The sequence below is a fragment of the Lacerta agilis genome, chromosome 3 (assembly GCF_009819535.1).
Source record: "Lacerta agilis isolate rLacAgi1 chromosome 3, rLacAgi1.pri, whole genome shotgun sequence".
Lineage (NCBI taxonomy): Eukaryota > Metazoa > Chordata > Lepidosauria > Squamata > Lacertidae > Lacerta > Lacerta agilis.
This window is the reverse complement of record NC_046314.1, coordinates 51,798,417-51,818,661: the sequence shown is the minus strand read 5'-3', so window position 1 is coordinate 51,818,661 and position 20,245 is coordinate 51,798,417. Positions and strand designations below refer to the sequence as shown.

At 39.8% G+C, this 20,245-nt stretch overlaps 1 protein-coding gene across 2 annotated transcripts in view; it reads left to right on the top strand.

The window, feature by feature from the left end:
• Positions 1-17,988, top strand: part of CEP85L (centrosomal protein 85 like) — a 90,711-nt gene extending 72,723 nt beyond the window's left edge. The window contains exons 5-13 of one of the 2 annotated variants that reach the window (XM_033143685.1): positions 517-634; positions 1,853-2,032; positions 4,014-4,166; positions 5,804-5,958; positions 8,085-8,202; positions 8,718-8,768; positions 14,705-14,812; positions 15,696-15,909; positions 17,770-17,988. In XM_033143685.1, coding sequence (XP_032999576.1) covers positions 517-634; positions 1,853-2,032; positions 4,014-4,166; positions 5,804-5,958; positions 8,085-8,202; positions 8,718-8,768; positions 14,705-14,812; positions 15,696-15,909; positions 17,770-17,930 — 1,258 coding nt within the window. In that variant the 3' untranslated portion in view covers positions 17,931-17,988. Of the gene's footprint in view, positions 1-516; positions 635-1,849; positions 2,033-4,013; positions 4,167-5,803; positions 5,959-8,084; positions 8,203-8,717; positions 8,769-14,704; positions 14,813-15,695; positions 15,910-17,769 lie in introns of both variants that reach the window. The other variant, XM_033143684.1, reaches the window with a different exon arrangement.
• The last annotated feature ends 2,257 nt before the right edge of the window (positions 17,989-20,245 follow it).

The following is a 20,245-nucleotide window of genomic DNA, read 5'->3' as shown; positions in this document are numbered from 1 at the left end:
ATGCAGATATTGCATTGAATTCACCTATAACAAAATGGAGTAGAGTCAGGTACCGTTTATTGAGCCATTGCATATTACAGGGGATGGTTGAAGCCTTCACTGAATCAAACAGCTTTCTGTTGGCATAGACACCGATTGTATACAGCCCATCATATTTTAACAAAAGTGACATACAGTCCCAAGTCTTCAATTTAGAATTCTAATAACACTGTGAAGGCATACCAGGCAAAGGAGAAGGCGCAAGTGATCTGCTTCAGTGCACAAAGAGCTGCCAAATGCACAGAAGGGAATCAGGAGGTCCCCACAGGCAGGAATCCTCTATATCCACACCAGACCTAATGTACCCATACCAGAATGTTGATCAGGTCATGGCAGTTTAACTTCCATAGTTAATACAAAGTTGTGGAACAACTTTGAGATGAATCGAGAAGAGGGTGAAAATGGAAATACTGGGAAGCATGATTCAAGTGTCACGTGTTCTTTCTTTGTTTCTGTTCTTTCTCTTATGAAATACAGGCAGAACCAGCAAATTAACCTTTTATATCAGAAAATAAGGGAGAATGAACTCCGAGCTCAGCAAGCAAGGCTCGGGCATATTGTGAATTGTGAAGACCCTTACATGAGTAGTTTCCAGGTATGAATTATTATTTTAAAAAATCATGTGGATAGTCTGCACACATCTGTTATTATGAAGGGCAGGCCCTGATTCATTTCATAGTAACTTGTATTACATTTGGAGAAATGCAAAAAAATGTTTTTGCCTTCCAGACAAATCAAATTATGGTAAAATACATAACCGTATTGGAGCAGTCTTATATTTTGATAATAGTTTTACATCAATTCAGTGCATGTGTTGTTACTATCCCCTTGCATTTCAAAACTAGTATCTCATTACATTTTATAAGCTTGGAATTTAAAACACCTCAGATACAAAAGTGAAGAGTTATACGTATTAATGAAACAAAATAAAAAAAATCCTTCCAGTAGCACCTTAGAGACCAACTAAATTTGTTCTTGGTATGAGCTTTCGTGTGCATGCACACTTCTTCAGATACCAGCACACAAAAGCTCATACCAATAACAAACTTAGTTGGTCTCTAAGGTGCTACTGGAAAGAATTTTTTTATTTTGTTTCGACTACGGCAGACCAACACGGCTACCTATCTGTAACGTATTAATGAAATAATTATTTGTTGCATCATGAAAGAATCTGAGCAGCTGTACTATTTCAGAATGTAGGTTAGAGGTTTTATTGTTGATGAACAGTTTTGCCATTGGATAACCTTTTTGTCTAGATTAGGCCTGAGCACTACAGTCTATAAAATGCTGAGAGCAGATATATGGTTTGAGAAAACGGCTATGACTATCCACACCCCCCCAATAAGGTTAAGTTGTGTGAAACTTCTTTCACTGTGTTTGGAGGGAAGGACTAAAGGTGGGAGGGAGTTGACCTGACATGGTTCGTTGTACATGTTGAATTGCATACAAATGAACTGCCAAATTCATTTTCGTTTTTGTTTCATGCTCAGATGCATATTTTTTATTTATTTATAAAACTACTTATAGACCCCGTTCCCTCCATAAAATATCAGTGCACTATACAACAAAATATGCAAGTACAACAAAACATAAAATACCACAAAACAATACAAAGAATATGCTGGGATATCAGCTGGAAACTGGATGTGTGCTATAGCTCAATATTACAAACAACAGGTTCTATATGTTCATTACTTAATATAGCATTCAATATGTTGTTCTCTTGCTGAGTTGGCCACTCTGATCCAGGTGAAAGGTTTAGAACAGCATCTTCTCATCTGTTCCCTTTCCCTCCTTTCCTTCTTCAAAGCAGCCTCAGTACGAGAGCACAGCAATGCAGGCTCAATTTGCAGAGAGACCTGTGGCCCACTGTGAAAGGGACGAGCTGGAACGAAAGCTTGCAGCAGTGCAGAGTAAGGAGCTACAACTCAGTGAGTTTCTCAAACAAATGGCAAACAAATCTAATGAAGATAAAAAGAAGATGGAAGAAAAGGTGAGTGTTGCATTGACTTTTCCCAAATGGTTTTATTGTTGAGACAAGAACATGTATTTCTCAGACAAGCTGGCTGTACTTAAGGATTCAGAATGATCCATAGCATCTTTTTTACTGTATGAGTCACCGGGCTGATACTACATTATATACATTATATACAGCTTTATTCCTCTGGAGGGAAAGCACCTTTTTTCCTTTTTTTTTTTTTTTACTACAGCTGCACTGCATTATCTTGGAGGATGGGACAGGGTGAATGTGTGTATTTAATTTACTTGCACCTTAATCCCTTCAATGTTACAATTGTTCTTAGTTTTTTAATCGTTAGGTCACAGCAATCATAGAGACTGATGAAAAGTACAATTTGAGAGATTTTAGAGCAGTGCCAATTGTAGTACATTTCACCTTATCTATTGGAGCCTCTTTCACCACCACACTACTACTAAAAAAAGCCACAATGGCGGTTAATGGAACAGCCTTTGGAACCAAGACTAGATCAGTTCTGCACATTATGAAAATGAAGCAAATAATTGCTAATGTTGTTCTCCCAAGCTGTGGAAGAAGAAAAGGAGTTATGCACTGCACAATCCCCCCCCCCCAAAAAAACCTACTTTGTTTTCATGTTCTTGGCTTTTCTTAACTCCCTATGCCCTCCAGATATCACCTAATAAGCTGTTTTGCACATTCACTAGTTTGAATCACTGCTGATATTGAGTATGAAGGATGCTTCTGTGTAACAAATAATAGGCACAAAATATATATTGCATTTTAAAGTATGAAAAAAGATATTCTACACACACATTCATGATGAAATTAATGCCTCATTTCTAAAATTGCTAAGCTCCTGGATCAGAATTATATGCAGTTGCATTAATTTTAGAGTGTGTGTTTTAAATTGTATTCATTAAACATTATCCTTGTTAACATTACATTATAACAGCACATGTACATCTGCTGGTGCTGATTATCAGGTATAATGAAGACATGATTTTTAAAGACTTAAAGAGTGCTTTATGAAGTGTAACTTAAGAAAACAGCTATTATGAAATCTTCTGATGGTTGTTAGTTTTGGATCATGTGCTGTTTAGATAAGAGTATAGATTTGAAACTTTTCTTATATCTATGGCAGTCATACACCCAAGAAATAGGCCCATAGAACATATTTTGGAGAAGTTTGTGAGCCTCATTAGTAGCCATTACAATTCCTTAGTTCCTCCCTATTTATTCTCTCACTTCTATTCCTGGCTGAACCCCACTCCTGGAAAGGTATTTATGTATGCATTCAAAGGCCATGCCTAGCATGGATATTGCACATGCGGCCTTGCTTATATAATATGATACAAGCTACAGAATATGGAAGCAATTTTCAAACTCATAGTGACTAGTAACCAAAAGTCTACAAGACTTTTGCAGTAGCAAATGAATAACATGAGCAGAGCTTACTTATCCTGTAGACATTTTCTCACAGAGGATCTTGCTCACATTTCCACATATGGGGGGGGGGGACACAAAAAACTGGTTGACTGCTGTATGTACAAGATACTGGTAGCGATTATGTGTGAAACTGCCCATGGGTCTAATGCTCAAATCCATACATTCACAGAAGCAAAAATTTTAATTGCTCTATTTTGGAAGAAAGAACAAAGCAAACCAATCACTTGTGTTTATATATATGTTTTGTGGTTTCCGAACTGCTGGCTTAAATAAAGGAAAAGCATCTTTAGATAAACACGCATCTAACTACTTTTAAACAGAAAAGAAATGTTTAGCTTTGGAAATAGTCAGCAAGAGCTCTTAGCTTTTAAAAAGATAAATGACCTATAACAATCCATTTATCTTTTAAATAAAAACACTTCTACTCCCTGCTGAGAAAATAATTTTCAGAATCTGCTGAGTTTTAAGTATCAAAGAAATCTTTCAAATTACCTTGTGCATATTTGATTCCTACCTCAAAGAATGAGATGCAATATTACTCTCTTTCTAGCTCAAAACTAGAGACAGGTACATAAGCAGCCTGAAAAAGAAATGCCAAAAAGAATCAGAGCAAAACAAAGAGAAACAGAGAAGAATTGAAACTCTTGAAAAGTACCTGGCTGACCTGCCAACGCTGGATGATGTTGAAAGTCAAAGTAAACAGGTAACCTGCGTTTCATCTAGAGCTTTTGCTAAATGCATATTATGAATTGCAGAACATAATACTTGCTCACAATGTCCTTGGGTAAACATTAAAAGGTCATGACCGCCTGTAACATCTCTGCATAAGCCCTGTAGCCCTCTGCATAAGCCCTGTAGATTGAGTGCTGCCCCAAAGCTCCTACACAGATCTCATAATGTTCTAGTGAATTGTGCTCAATGATTTAATAAGAAATTTGCAGTTGCCAGAACTCTAAGTTTGTTGCTCTTCATCTATATTCTGTTCCTTTTCTGTTAAGGGAACAAATAATTATGAAGAACAATATCTGGTATCTTTTGTTCTTGACTGGCATAGTAATACACTGCTGCAATGTTTACATTAAGATTTTTTAATAATAATAATAAGACACATATCTAATATTGTTGTGCATAATTAAGAAATCAAAATGCAATGTAATTAATAAATTCAAGGAGAGTGTTGGTTTGACCCATGATTGCAGATGTTTTATAAAACGAGAGCCCAAAAAAGGAACACCTTGGAAACAAAAAAATGGAGATGAAGCTTCAGAAACATGCTTAAAGTGGAACCATTTATTGAAAGTTCAGTGTGCCTACTGCATTTTGATCTATTCCCTCCATTTTGATGAAACCTGTTTTGAACAAATGACTGCAATACGTGGAATACAATTTTTAAATGGTTTTGCTCCTGAATAAAGTTATATTCCGAAACACATTGACAATGTTCCATTTTCTAATAAATTTTAAACTGTTCCATTTCTAACATCATGTTGAAGCTTTGACTCCCTTTTTGTTTGTTTCTGCTTCTCGAAGCAAACCTCTTGAGAATGGTAAAGTGTGATTGATCCATGACCTTCAGAGGTCATGGAAACATTGCTTGCCTCAGTCTCTACCTCCACCCTTTGTGAAATCTCCAATTTGCAAACAATATGATTCTTGAAGCATGTTAAAGAATACCATATGACAAGAAATAGGAAAAGAAATAGTTCATGATCATTTAGCACTGAGACACAATAAAAGAACTGCAAATATAACTCAATGTATCATAGTACACGGATCATTTTAAAATAACAAAAAAATACAGTCTTGAATGAAAGGTTGGAGGAAATACAACTAAGCGACCTGATATGGACAAACAGCACTTTGAGTTGCTAATCAAATACTGTAAAGCTGGATTCAGATTATGTAGTATTTAAGTCTTGTTTATATCAGGGCTTATGCATATGATTAAAAAAAATAAAATCTTCCAATCATCAGTGGGTCTGGATGAAAAATACTCTGATAAAGGTGTCCAAGCATCTACTATACTTCAAATCATACATCGGTGGAATATCCATCCACATAGAAACAAAATGCACCCCATTGCCTATTATAATACTTGCTACTGAAGAGCAACATATGGTTGCAAAGCACCTGGCAATTCAGTGTCTTGTTATACACATCAGGAAGTTCAGTTATATTCTGTTCTATTAACCCGGTATTGTATTACTTTGTTTGAAAGCATTGTATGAATGAATTAACAACAACAACACTTGGTTGGTTATTTGATCTACAGTAAACATGCTTCTATATAAAAATATTTATATATGCTTCTATATAAAAAATATTTTGGCTACTCTCTAGCTTCAAGTTCTTGAAGAAAAGAACAAGCAGCTGAAAGCTACTTTGGCTGAGCTCGAAAAGGATCTACAAGAGTCCAAAACACAGTGTAAAGAACAAGATTTGCAGCTAGTTTGTCAGAAGAAGAAAGAAAAAGAATTGGTAACAGCAGTGCAGAGGTATGAATAATTAACATGATCTGTCGTTTATGACTCTCTAGGATCTTTATGTTCCCTTCTGTGCCAATTCAGTTTTGGTGAAGAGTCTCACGTGAACTCTGTTGTGATGTCAAATGCCAGACTGCACTACACAGAAGGCAATGATGCAGTATGTTGCAAAGCACAATTAAGACGTGTCAGACTACAGCAGTATCATTTTTAATACTTGGGCATTGTTGAATTGATGCTTTTAGTGAAGGAGGGTTGAAAATGAGAAAGATGAGGTTGAGCTGAGAAAGATGTAACAGAAAGCCTGCCTGGTTTCTGAGGATTCAGGTCTTCTTAACTAATCATGTACTTTTCTAGAGTAGGGACCTTGAACTGTTAACTTGTGGATCAAATCAATCTCATAGAAAGATGCCATCTGGCCACAGAAATCTTGTTGAAGGTATTAGAAATACTTCAGGTACTATTCCTGCCACCACTTATATCTTAATTTTTGGCGTGTCAAAGCTGTCGTGTAAATTCAAAGTGTAGTTTTGCTGTTTGAACTACAAACGAGGAAATAAGGGGGACTTGTCTGCACAGTAGCTTAGGAGCACACAGACATCCATTACTGTTTCCTGGTTAAAGGGAATCACACCAAGCAACCACATATGCAGTTTCCCGAATGAACAGTCCCTACAACTGACATAGTCTTAGGCAGATGCCCTACGACTTTCTAGCCAAAGTTAATGGTGCATTGGAAACATTCTTCCTTACCATAACAAGTACCAAAGGAGCATTCAGGTGTCATTTGTGGCATGTTTCCCCAGTTAGCATCAGGAGGGCAGAGACACCATGACATGCATTAACCCACTGACCACTTGGTTGGTGAATGCGAAATCAAAGGAATGAACATTCCATTCTGGTTGATGGGTAGAAAGAATGCAGTCTGGTTACTATAAGTTAGTTTTGCCTTGGGGATCAAATCCTTACTTAGTTGTTAACTCGTTGAATGGCTTTGGATACGTTACTGTCTCTGAGCTGCCTTTATAACTGCAACTGTTCCACAATGGATTTGTATTTACAAAGAAACAGAAAGGAGGATAACAATTCCAGATGGATGTTTAAAATGAGAGAATGTCGCTGCAGCACAGACTAATTTATTTAGAATTGTTTTATTTAGAATCTATTGTTTTATAAAAAGGCTTTTAAAAAGTAAAAGCTAAAGGAGCACTCATTTGAAATTATGCAATAAAGGTAATGGAAGCCATTTTAGAATTTAATTTCCAGTAGTCTGAAACATGTGACATTTCAGTTCGTGACCCTGCGTTGCTTAAAAGTGCATGCCACAAAAGCTTTGTTCAAATGATGAAAGGTTAGGTATTTGGGACAGTTAGCCAGATCACTGGGTGCATTGTTTCCATCTTACATCTGGTACCTATTGCATTTGTGAGTGTGTAATCCACCAGGGTGGCTTTGCAGTCTCCTGAAAGTCTATAAATATTTGAAGCAGAGTCGTTTCTAAATTTAAACAACAATTGTCATTGTCATCATTCGTGTTTTCATTTTTGAAAGATGAGGCAGAGGGAAGCAGAACTGTGATTCTTCCCTGTGCTGGGGCGGGGCATTTGAGTGTTGTTGACAGGGGTAGGTTACCCAGGACTCTGCGTAACCAGAGATTGGGGAAATTCTGCTGACCCCAGGCAGCTAGTCATTTCGAAGCCTGATTTCAGATATCCACCAAATCTTGCTGCAATTCTAGTTAATCTCTTGTAACACTGAGGTGGCCAACATGGTGCCCTCTAGAAGGTTTTGGACTCCAATTCCCATCAGCCTCAGCCAGCATGGTGAGTAGTCAGGAATGCTAGAAGTTGCACTCTCAACAGCATCTGGAGGGTACCATCGCTGCTATAAAGGGCTGTAGGTTCTGATGGCACTGCCAGAGGAAGAATTGGCTGTCTACAGGATCATTTTTTAAATTTCTTAAAATGAACCTGTCAACGACTCCAATAGCATGCATTAACCATAAAACATTTCCGAGAATGAATCTGTGTATGGAATCTTTGACTTTTGCAGAGCTTATTTCCTGCACAGGATTTGACTCTGGAGTTTTGGTATGCAATTTCTGCTTTCTTTTTGCCTTTTCAAATCCCAAACTACAGCCTGCAGCAGAAGGTAGAAAAATGCCTGGAAGATGGTGTCCGCCTTCCTATGTTGGACACAAAACAGCTTCAGAGTGAAAACGAAAGCCTCAAAGAGAAAAATGAGAAAGCTAGCAAGGTACATTTATTAAACTGGTTAGATGATCTACCTGTGTCTGAAGAGCTCTTATTGATGTTCGCTGTTATTATATTGTCAACCTGTTGTTGTGTCTCCCTGCCCCAATATATGTTTCCAACAGCAGCCGGTGAAGCACTGGGCAGGTGCCACTGGGTGGCAGTCAAGATGGGAGGATAAAATATCCCCCGAAATAGTAATGTACAGAGTCAGACCATTGGTCCATCTAGCTCAGTATTATCCACACCCAGGGGACTCTGTCTCCACCACTTTCCAACCATTTCTGAGCGTATTTCCCCTTACCCCATAACTGCCCCCACAGCATAATACCAGGCTTTTCCTGTTACTAATTTCATTCCTGATTTTGCAGCATCCAAAGTTGTTGTGTTTTTTATAGCAGTGCATGTCCTTTGCATCCATTCCCAAGCTTACAACAAATTAGGTACCTTGACCTCACAAAAATTTGACAGATACATCAGAGATACAAAGAGCATTTTTGTTTGTTCTTCTCCTAACAGGTCATAGACAATCAACAGAATCAGATTGCTGAGATGACTTTAGAGATTCAGGTAATGAATTGTGTTTTTCAGGTGTTCAATCTTAGCCTTTATTGATGAAGATGTATCCCCTCCATGAAAAGAAGGGTTGGCCTTAGGAGCTTCATGAGACAGCAGTAATCTACACTATTTAATGGTAGTTGTGCTTCTATTTGTAATCTGCTTTGGGTCACCACTCCTGCCAAGGTGGTGATGCAGCTGGAGAGGAGGGCTCCCAGCTCCAGGAGAAAAGATGCAGCCCACCCTCCTGGGCGAAGGCAGCTGGACAGCAGTGCCTGTCGGCCCCATTCACAGGGCTCCCTCTGCTTTTACACAGGTGGGCTACCTATCTGACAGCTTGCCTGTGTGAGTTGGGGGGGGGGGTTGATCAGCTGAGAAGCTGCAATTGCCCACTTCTCAGCTGTTCAAGCTCCTGTGGGGCTTTGTTAAATTTGTTTAAAGAAGCCGTCTGCCGGCGGTATGAGAGCCAGAGGGCTGTTTCACCCAGCAGTATATTGCAGGTGAAACAGCATTCGCTATGGAGGCAGGGGGACTGGGGAGCAGCTGCTGTTTCACCAGCGATATATCGCTGAGTGAAACAGTCATTGCTGTCTGGCCCTCATACCGGTCCTGGGTCATACATTGCCCAGGCCTATCTGGCACTTGCTTGTTTCAGCCACCTTTAAAATGCAGGTAGAACCATGTGTCACATAGGAAACACTTCTTTGCCACTGGAGCCCATTGGCCTGCTGCCCTCATCCAGCTGTCAAAACAAGCTGAGGCAGCAGAAGCAATACACCCGTTATTCATACCATAAGACCATCAAGAGAGCTTCCAGCAATCGTAAATCAGCAGAAAAAATATGTATGAACACTACAAACTGAACAAAATATTAAGGGGGGTGTTATTGGGTTGTTGTTTCATTTTGATTATATATACATATATATTGTGTTATGTTGATCTTGTTCTGTGAACCGCCCGGAGACCTCCGGTTATAGGGTGGCATAAAAAGGTAAAGGGACCCCTGACCATTAGGTACAGTCATGCACGACTGGGGTTGCGGCACTCATCTCGCTCTATAGGCCGAGGGAGCTGACGTTTGTCTGCAGACAGCTTCTGGGTCATGTGGCCAGCATGACTAAGCCGCTTCTGGTGAACCAGAGAAGCACACAGAAACGCTGTTTACCTTCCCGCCGGAGCGGTACCTATTTATCTACTTTCGAACTGCTAGGGGGGCAGGAGCTGGGACCAAGCAATGGGAGCTCATTCTGATTGGCAAGCCCTAGGCTCTGTGGTTTACACCACAGTGTCACCCATGTCCTAGGTTGGCATACAAATTATATAAATAATAAAGGCAAAGTGTGGTTTAACCTTCAGACAAGACAGGCATGCATGCAAAATACGTTAGTATGATAAGGTTTTGATGAGGCAAGTGATTTTTTAAAACCAAACGATAGCATATATCAGCAAGTCTTTAATTAATAATCTACAAATTGTTTAGTGGAAGCAGTATAAAATGCAACAAGGAATGTTAGAAATATTACTTTTAAAATGAATAAGAAAAAACCAACGTGGAGAAGCTGTCTGGTGATTGACCATGTCCCAAAACAGTAAAAGATTTACTCAGAAATTACACAAACACTAAAGTTCCTTGAACAATTGTTTGGGTGTGATTTCTTTGGATTATTTCAGAGGTTCAATTAATCTGAAAGTAATCTCAGGTTGAATTTATTGTGAAAATGGCTCCTTTGCACAGCTGAAACATGTACACTGATATGAGATTAGGCCTGGGTGACATACCACCCAGGACCAGTATAAGGGGCAGAGCACCATGGCAGCTTTATCTGGCGGTATATATATAGCAGGTGAAACTGCCACTGCTCCTGAGTCCCTCTGCTGGCTGCAGAGGGACTTGTGAGTGGTGGTGGTTTCACCTGCGATATACCACCATCACGCCCTACCCCTCATACTGCAGAGAGAGGAGCAAGCTGCATCAACAGCTGATGCAACTTGTTCATTTCTTGGCTTCTTTAAACTGCTGTCCTTAGCGAAGCAGTTTAGCAGAGCTGGAGTGGGGGCTCTGTTAAACTGTTCCGCCCCCCCCTCAGTTGAGGAAGTTCCAATACCTCGTGTGCAAGCTGGGAACAAGCTGCACCAGCCCCCAGCCCCCCAATGCATTGGGGTGAAAGTGCCTTGCGGGGCTGGGGCCAATGCAGCTTGTTTCAACATCACAGTGTATCACCAGTCTGCAATGTTTGCCTTGTGATACATCACCCAGCCCTGTATGAGACCAATTTAAACATCCAGCTGGTTGTTCTAAAAAAAATGTACCTGTGTGACTCAGGTTGGAGTTGCTTCATTAGTAGGAAGAGTACTTCAGCAGTCTTCTCGGAGTCTGTTGGAAAGAGTAAGATGTCATCAACGTATTGATGATACTGAAGTCCAAATCCCCAAATCATGTCTCCCAGTGGTTTCATATGGATGTTGATCAGCATAGTGGAAGATGTATCCCCTTGTGGACACCATAGGCTAATGTTCAAGATGCAAAACAGAAGTCTACTAGTACTGTCCTAAGAAATTCTCCTGCCAAAAGGATTAGAGCACAGCAAAGCAAGACCCACCTGAGCCAGGCAGCCCATACCATGGTCAGTGGTACTGAAGGTGATTGAAATGTCCAGCAGAAGCAAAAGGAATGCATTCTTCCTGTCTGGTTTCCAACACAGGTTGTCCAGTAGAACGGCCAAGGCACACTGTATCCTGTAATTAAGATTGAACCCAAATGAAAAAAGGATCTATTTCATCCAGGAAACCCTGGAGTTGAGTTGCAACAATACATTTATCCAGTATGATGGGATTTGGAGAGCATGAATATGCAGTTTAGCATGCCGGGATCCATGTGCTGGCACTGCACACATAGCACCTACATATCTGTTTTAAATGTGAAGTTATCTGTGCATAACACAGCATATATAAGTTTTCTGTACATGCTCCACCTTACTTTTAGATTGAACTTCATAATTCTATGGTATGATTGTAGACCTTTATTAAATGCCAGATAATTAGTATGAGTTTGTAGTTAATAAGGCATGTCCCATAAAGTATATTCCCAAAATGTCATTATGTTACAGTAACATGTGAAATCCCTCCCAGGCATTGCCTTTTGGTAATCTGAAACATAAAACTGAACATGCTTTCCCAAGACATGGTATCCTGGAACAGAGTAATATCATAGCACAAAACTCCAATTTTATTCAGAGGGAATTTATTGCAGTCAATTGGAAATGGATGCTAGGCTTTGCTTAAGGATGCAGTCATCATGGGTAAACCTCAGCGCACAATAATACAGCATGCTTGGATTGAGAATAACATAAAGTAGGGGAAATCCCCTTTGAAAGCTTTACAAGAGGAGAATGAGGTGGAACTTGTCATCCTTTGCAGCTTAACTTTTATTAATGCCCAGAGTGCAACAATTTGAACACTCTAGATTCCAACCAAATAAAACCAGCAAAGCACAAGCATGGATATATGTGATATTGCAGTTAACTAACCTACATGTTGAGCAGAAGAAAAAAATAACTTCTGTCAATCTATTAAAGTAGGAATGATTATATTACATGGATGCATTTCTCAAAACCTAGCAATTGCAAACATCAAGTCAGCACTTCATGCAAAGTAGGAGTGATGTTTAGCTGTTTTTAAAAGTTATTTATATTATTTGTGGGTTAAAGAAATGGCCACTTTGCCCAATGATGAGAAGAGGAGCAGAGTTGTGGGAAAGAACCTGAATAGCTAAACAGACAGTGGTAGGCAAGCAAGTGCCAGAAGCTGGAATTCAGAGCAAGCAGGAGATGTTGAGAGGAAATTATGGGCAGGGAGGGACAGCATGAAGAGAAGCAAGAACTAAAGGGAAAGAGGGACCTTGTTCTAGAAGCAAATCAGTTCCTATTTCCTTTTCCAAGGGCTGTTGAGGTCAGCATTACTCCAGCCATGGCTCATGACACTGCAGCATGTAGGGATGGGAAGTCTTAACCATGATTGACTGAGTCTCTTGGAACCCAAACTAATTGTTGCTCAACTGTCAGTGACTATGAAACAATTAATTCACAGCCAAGAAAGATTGAGATATTGGGGAGGGGAGGGGACACAAAGTGTTAAAAGCCAGAAACTGTAGAATTGGTAGCTGTATTTCTATCCCATGGTGTGAAGCTTTGCTCTGTTTTAAATAATGGGAAACTAAACTTGAAAAGAATTCCATCCTGCTAGTCATGGATTAAATTAGCATAAATTTGACATTTTGTGGTTAAGATATGTAATAAAAAAGTTTGGAACAGATTGTGTTGAACAATAATTTGAGACACAGTGCAGAATAATTCTATTTAAAATTCATTGGTGGTATTTTTCCAGCTAATTTGAACCTCTCAAAAAGTATGATTTGGACAGATGAGTGGATCTTTTGTCTTCTGAGACTTTCTGTCCTGGATTTCAAGAGATGATTGATAGATACCACACGCACACGGCTGCTGCAAATGTGAGGGAGAAGTGCTCTTCATCAGGCAAAGCCTTTACCTGCCAGGTGTCCAGGGGGCTTTGCAAACTAAGCCCACTTTTGGGGATTTCAGAGACTGCCCTGGTTCCTTTTGAGCACTGCAGAAGTAAAAACTGAGGGTGGGAGTGGAAAGCTGACCCGCCATAAAGGACCATCTCACCCTAAGGGATCCTCTATGGGTACTGGACCTTCAGTGCTTGACTGAGAGGACCTCTCACTCCCCATCATTCAGTTTCTCATTTGGCAATTGTAAATTTAGATGCAAAAAGAACGTGTAAAATAAAATTAGATGTTATTTGTGCCCAGTTCTTTTATTTCCCTGTATTTGTTTTTCTTTGAAGGCATGTTTTGTGTAGCTATTACATAAGTAAAGCCAAAGACGTTCCTTGATAGGGTAGTATTAATGACAAATCCCACAACTGTTAAGGATAAACACTCCCATCCATAGAACCCAAGCAGTTCCCATTCTTATTCCCCTATGCTAAACACTGTAGAGGGCTAAGTGAAACTCATGGGTATCTAGCAGACCTTGGGGATAGAGCTAGATTGAATCCTTATTACGGGATGCGCATTCTGATGAATCAGGTCTCCAAGCATAAAATGATTCAGCTTAGGCACATCACTAAAGTTCACTTGTTACTGGTTATTTAAGTACATGCCTAGGTACATCCAATAAGTTTGTGGAAGGAAACTGGTTTTAAGATACTGGGGAGAGGGTGTGTGCATGTTTCTTTGGCTGTCGTTCACAAGAGAAGCAGAAGCCTCACTGCTGTACATAGAACATAGGAATCTGCCTCACACCATTGTGTTGCAAGTCACAACATTGGTCCATCTAACTCAGTATTATCTACGCTGACTAGCAGCAGTGCTCCAGGATTCCTGACATTCCCAGCCCACCTAGAGAAGCTGGCGGTTAAACCTCTGGCATTTTGCATGCAAGACCACTGAGCTATGGCCCTTCCTGAGCAGTCACTAAAGCCCTTACATCCCCTGCCTCTCTATCCCATAGAAGTAAAGGCAAAGGGCTACTTTTGCAGCCACTGCTGGTTCTGCCCCAGCTTTATTTAGTGTTGGTTGAAGCTAAAATGCTCCCCCTCCATCTTCCCCACAAGAAAAGTTGTTGGGACTTTTTTGCTGCTGAATAGAGGCATCAGCATCTGCCTCCATGAAGCCAGCAGGGGACAGGAATCCAGTAGATCAAATTTTTACACTTGGCAGGGAAGGCCCCCAAATTGCACATCTTAGACTAAATGGCCTTCTCAGCTCCAGAAAGTGGTCAGCACAATAGCCAGCATAAATTTGCCTAAAGTGCTCCTAGAAGACTGAAGTTACAAGCAGAAGCAAATGCAGCTGACAGTGTTTGAGCTATCAGCTTACTTGTACTACATGCTTTAAGGTGATTTTCTCTTTTTTTGCCCCCTAGTCTATGCAAGATAAGCTTTTGCAAGGAAAAGTGACAATTCAAAAACAGAAAAGTGAACTTGAAGAAAAGGATAAGAGTGTACAGCAGTTACAAAAGACGCTACTTGAAGTAAGTTTTTGAGATCAAATCTATTGAACCAGTTGTCTACCATGTCACCATTTTGTTCTATTCTATAAGTACATCAGAAAATTGCATTCCTGAGAAGGGATGAGGTGTAACAATACGAGAAACAATAATTTCTCTTAAAGATAAGAAACTCTGGACACTACAAGGTAAGTGGTGATATTCTCAGTATAACAATCATTGTCACAAACAGCTGATCTGCGCCTGAAGGAGAAATACTGTCTGGATATGGTGTTCACATTCCAGTCCTAACAGGTGATTGGCACTGTTCTCACTGATCACTAGTCTGGTGATGGAGAATGACAACCAGTTGCTTACCATAAGATGATGGATACAAGGACTTGCAACACATGTAGCAGCAACAGCCTTTTTACACATTTAGGCTAGGAACCAAAAAACTGGACAGATAGTCCTGCTTGTTCACAGAGGAGTTGTGTTTCCCACACCACAGGACTATATGACAACTCACTTTTAGAGGGAGGCAATTTATGTTATAGCATTGTGTGTTGCTGCTGAAGGGGAGGGGGAATGTCAGAAATTCCACTAATAAGCCAAATCTTTGGGTGTACCCAGTGTCACTCTTTGAATCCCAGTAATAGACTTATCTATAAATGAAATCTACATCTAAAAATATGACCCTGTGCACACTTTCTGGATCTGGATAAGTTGTTTCTAAAGTTTAAATAATGAAGGCTTTTCTATATTTTATATCCTATAGCAAGTTCTTGAACTTTTGGAATGCATACTTAAGACTTTGATATTAAATAGCTTCTGAAATAACTTATGCCTGTTATTTATATAATTTTTCTAATAAATAAAACCAGTGAATAAATGTCTGCATTTTTTATTTTCTATCTCTCTAATTAAGAACCAAAGATTTATGGAAGAAAATGCATCTTTGAGGGAACAGATTCATCAGATGGAGCTGTCCAGACAGCCAGTGGCTGAAAAACTACCTGTGGCTGATCAGTTGTTCAAGGAAATGTCTCACTGTTTATTTGACTTGAAAGCACTTTGCAGTATTCTTACCCACAGAGCTCAGGGCAAGGAGCCTAACCTGTCCTTACTGCTGGGAATCAGATGTAAGTGATTTGAACAAAGATAACATGATGCGTTCATTTGACTTTGAGAAGACATATCTATACAAGTAAAATCCAGGAATTTGGCCAGGGAGAAAGAGCAAGTTTGCAGGGTGTGACTTGTACTTTATAGTTATAATGTTGACAACCAAACAGAAACCTTCCAGTTTGGCATTTGGTAACCACAATATTTTTTAAAAATTGCTTCTTACCTACTGAAGATTAGAACTTACTGTAACAGTAAAATAAAACAAGACAGGTTACATTTATGGGTGGTAAAAAGAATGCGGGAATTATTAGACTTTTCTGTACTTCCAGAATCCGCGGGAGGGCGTATTACAATGGTTGTCTCCTTATAACTCCCCTACAAGCCGCCTTCCTGCTGTCTCAGTACTAGTCTTGCTTGGCTCACTTGTTGATGGCCTTCTGCCAACAGGCAACCCTTTTAATTTATACAGATGTTTGGCCTACTGGTTTTATTTGCTTTGCTGCTCTGTATTTCACCCTGCATTCCTAATTAGTTATATTTTAAACTTGCTGTTATTTTTGTCTGCTCTTATGTGATTTTTATATTGCTTATTTGTTTGTGGATTAGTTTTTTGTGTGTTTATTTTGGCCACCTTGTACATTTTTTATGGAAGGGTGGGGTATAAATTTAACACATTCATAAATAATAAAATGGAGGAAGGTTGGCGGTGACTAGCAATGGATGCAGTGAACAGCTCTGCAAATATAAGGTAAAGTCCAGTTCCATTTACACAAGCAATTCAAGAAATCAGATTCATACATCATGATTATTATTCCATTCACTATTACACACTGGAGCTAAAATCTTCGGAAATGAGCCTCACCTACTAATGCCAATAAAGCTTGCAGCCCTTGTAAATGAAGTACAGCAGTGTAATGATGATGATGATGATGTATGCAGAGCAGCTCATCTCAAAGAAAGCAACTGAAATTGTAAGAGCAACTGTGTAGGCTAAATGCTGGTGTTCTACATTGGTGAGCTAAAAACAGTGCATGGAAAATAGCTTTTCAGAAGCTGATCCTCTTACAGCGGTACCTCGGGTTAAGTACGCTTCAGGTTAAGTACACTTCAGGTTAAGAACTCCGCTTAAGAACAGAAATCGTGCTCTGGCGGGGCAGCAGGAGCAGGAGGTCCCATTAGCTAAAGTGGTGCTTCAGGTTAAGTACACTTCAGGTTAAGTAAGAATGGACCTCCGGAACGAATTAAGTACTTAACCCGAGGTACCACTGTATTCACTTAAGCCCCCTGAAGCTTTTCAACAGCATACCAAATGTGCATAAAACTCTTTGTGGCCTCTAAGCAGTCAGGTGTTGTGCCTCACCTGAACAACTGATTTTTGCTTCTGCAAATGGGACTTACCCTTACACGCACACAACCAAGAATCTGCTACAGAGGGTTGGGGGACCCTCTCAAGCAGATTGGTTGGGTGGCTGTGAGGAAGGGGAGTGCCTTTGCATCTGTCGGCGCAACATTGATTCTGACCCACATCTGAAGTAGAGTAAACCTTGTCCTTAAGAGGGATACTTCACATTTAGAGCAGCAGCGTTGTTAATTCAGAGGGGGGAAATAGTAACCAAAATCACTTTCTGAATGTTTCCATTCTTGTTGCATTGTTGGCAAGAAACCAGTATTTTTTAAAAAAAACAACACAATTTTCTTCCACATTTTAAAAAAGTGATTATTTCAAGGCAATTTGTGGAAGGCAAAGTGCCACATTTTCATACTTTCTTTTCAATGTACCAAAACAAACATTTGTCTGGAATATTTAAATCAAAGCTAGATGTGTTGAACTGTGTATTTACCTAAACTGTCTTGTCTTTTTATTGTAATTTCAGCAATGAGCTGCTCATCTGAAGATGAGAATTACCACAGCACAGAAACTCTCTCAAAGAAACTCTTAGAGGTGTGTCAGTTACAAAAAGATATTGATGAATTGAGGACTATAATATCAGACTGCTATGCTCAAGACATGGGAGAAAATTGCATTACACAGTGATAAAAGGTTTGGCTCACGGCAACAGTGACTTAAGTTATTAAATGCTGCTCTGGTTTTAGTTCCTTGTGTTTATGTTAAGGAGCCATACTGGAAGACACGCTCCGTGTGCCAGATCAAAGGGTTTCAAGCGTTTGCATGTAAGTTCATGCAGGTGAAGCAGTCGTCACTTGAAGAGAACAGGATGTGCTGCACGAGAGATATGAATTTCTTCAAAACTACTGAATGTAGGTCAAAGCTGTGAAGAATGTGTTGGAAATGTTGGATTTTTGTTTCCTCTGACATGGTCTGTAAAAACATCCATATTGTCTTCTGGAGTCAAAATATTTAAGTGTCAGAAGAAGGCACTGCAGTTACTGCTGTATCATTTCCCCCCTTCAGCAAAGCTTTATGGTACAAGATCAGTATTGAGAATTTTACTAGGGGGGGGGGGAGTTTTAAGTGCCCGACTGTGTGTAGGCATTAAAACTGGATGGTGACATGAAGGCTCCTTAGGACCATTTGAGGGCAGGCACACACAAAGGTAGCCCACCTACCTTGCAATGTTTGTCATCTCAGTTTGGTAAAGGTCGTTTTACTTAGCAATTGATGTCCATTGATCATCAGTGTTCCTCTTAGACAAAGCAGCACATAAGCTCCTATACATAAGAAGTTCAGGCCTGAAAATTTAACTGTCATCCTGTGAGCCTCTTCTGCACTATATTAGTGTGGAAACTTTGCTGTCAGTTAAGTTTATTTGTGACCTGGGTGCATTATACATGGGTGGCTAACCTTCCCCTGCCCCATTCTTGGGACCTGACCTGGACATATACACCACAAGCAATTTTTGCTGACTCCTCAGGACCCAATTGATTTTGGCAAGAGTGGAAAAAGCTGGAATTAAAATAGTCAACTCACTGGAGTGGGCTCCAACCAGCTCCTTGATGGGGATGCAAATTAGCTCCTCCTTGATACCAAATAGATCATCTTCGTGGATCATGTGAGGCGGGGAGGCTGCAAGTTTGCCTGTACATCTAGGTTCATGTGTGTATGCCCAAGAGTGTGGTGTGGTCACCCCCAGAGGGTTGGCCAAGGGTTAATACCGTCATTCAACCCAAAAGGTTAGCCACCCTGGCATAAAGGCTAGAAAGGGTTTTTTAAACACACACAGAAAGAAGAGCATTGCATCCTTGCAATCAATACCTAATTACTTTAAATTTCTCCAGCTCACTCCAGTGCCCAGGAAGCTTAAAAGCCAAGAGAAACATGTTTAATCCACGTGTTCTGAAAGTCATTATTCCTGGTGGATAGTTACAATAGGAGTGCTCTAGAATTAGGAAGGGACGCGGGTGGCGCTGTGGGTTAAACCACAGAGCCTAGGGCTTGCTGATCAGAAGATCGGCAGTTCGAATCCCCGCGATGGGGTGAGCTCCCGTTGCTCGGTCCCAGCTCCTGCCCACCTAGCAGTTCGAAAGCACGTCAAAAGTGCAAGTAGATATGCCAGCTCCCTCGGCCAGTAATGCAAGATGAGTGTCGCAACCACAGAGTCAGACACAACTGGACCTAATGGTCAGGGGTCCCTTTACTTTTACCTAGAATTAGGAAGCAATGTACCCAAAATTACTTGGTAATCCAGACTGCTCTATTTTGCTGTGTTAAAGTATACAAATCCTTTCTGCCAAGTCAAGCCTGCTGTCACTTTATTCTGACAATCAATTATATAATGCAACAAAGTGCTTCTTTTTGAAAGAGAAAGGAAAAGAGAGAATAAGGTACGTTTTGCTTATTTATGACAATTGGCCCTGATGTGCAGAAAGCTATAGATTGGTCTTGCCAACTGTCATAGCTAAAAGTGAGCAATAGCTTCTTTTGAAAAGGTTGCCATTTTCAGTTTTATATGTTACTATGTCTCCATTTTACATTGTTTGTTTATGTTGAAATACTATTTGCATATGATAGTACTTATTTCAAAAAAAGAAAAACCTATCTGGTCATTTTCTCCCAGTGTTATATTTATTTAAATGGGTGTTTCTTGATCAACACTGTCCTGACTTATGTCTGTGGAAATTTATTTTAGTATTTATCTTAACTACTGTTCAGTGTTTTCAAATGGAGATTTGTAAGTATTATCTTGAAACAACTTTGTAAGCATGAAAGTACTTAATCCTCCATCCTTACAACAGAAAACAAATTGCTTGAATTTAAAATACTAACTGCAAACCCCACTACAGTTATTAGAAAGTAGGTCTAATTAGGTGGTACTCAAGTTAAGAATTGCTCTGTTTGTTTCTATGCAGATGAGGGCATGAATGGTGAAAAATAATTCTAATCAATTTACT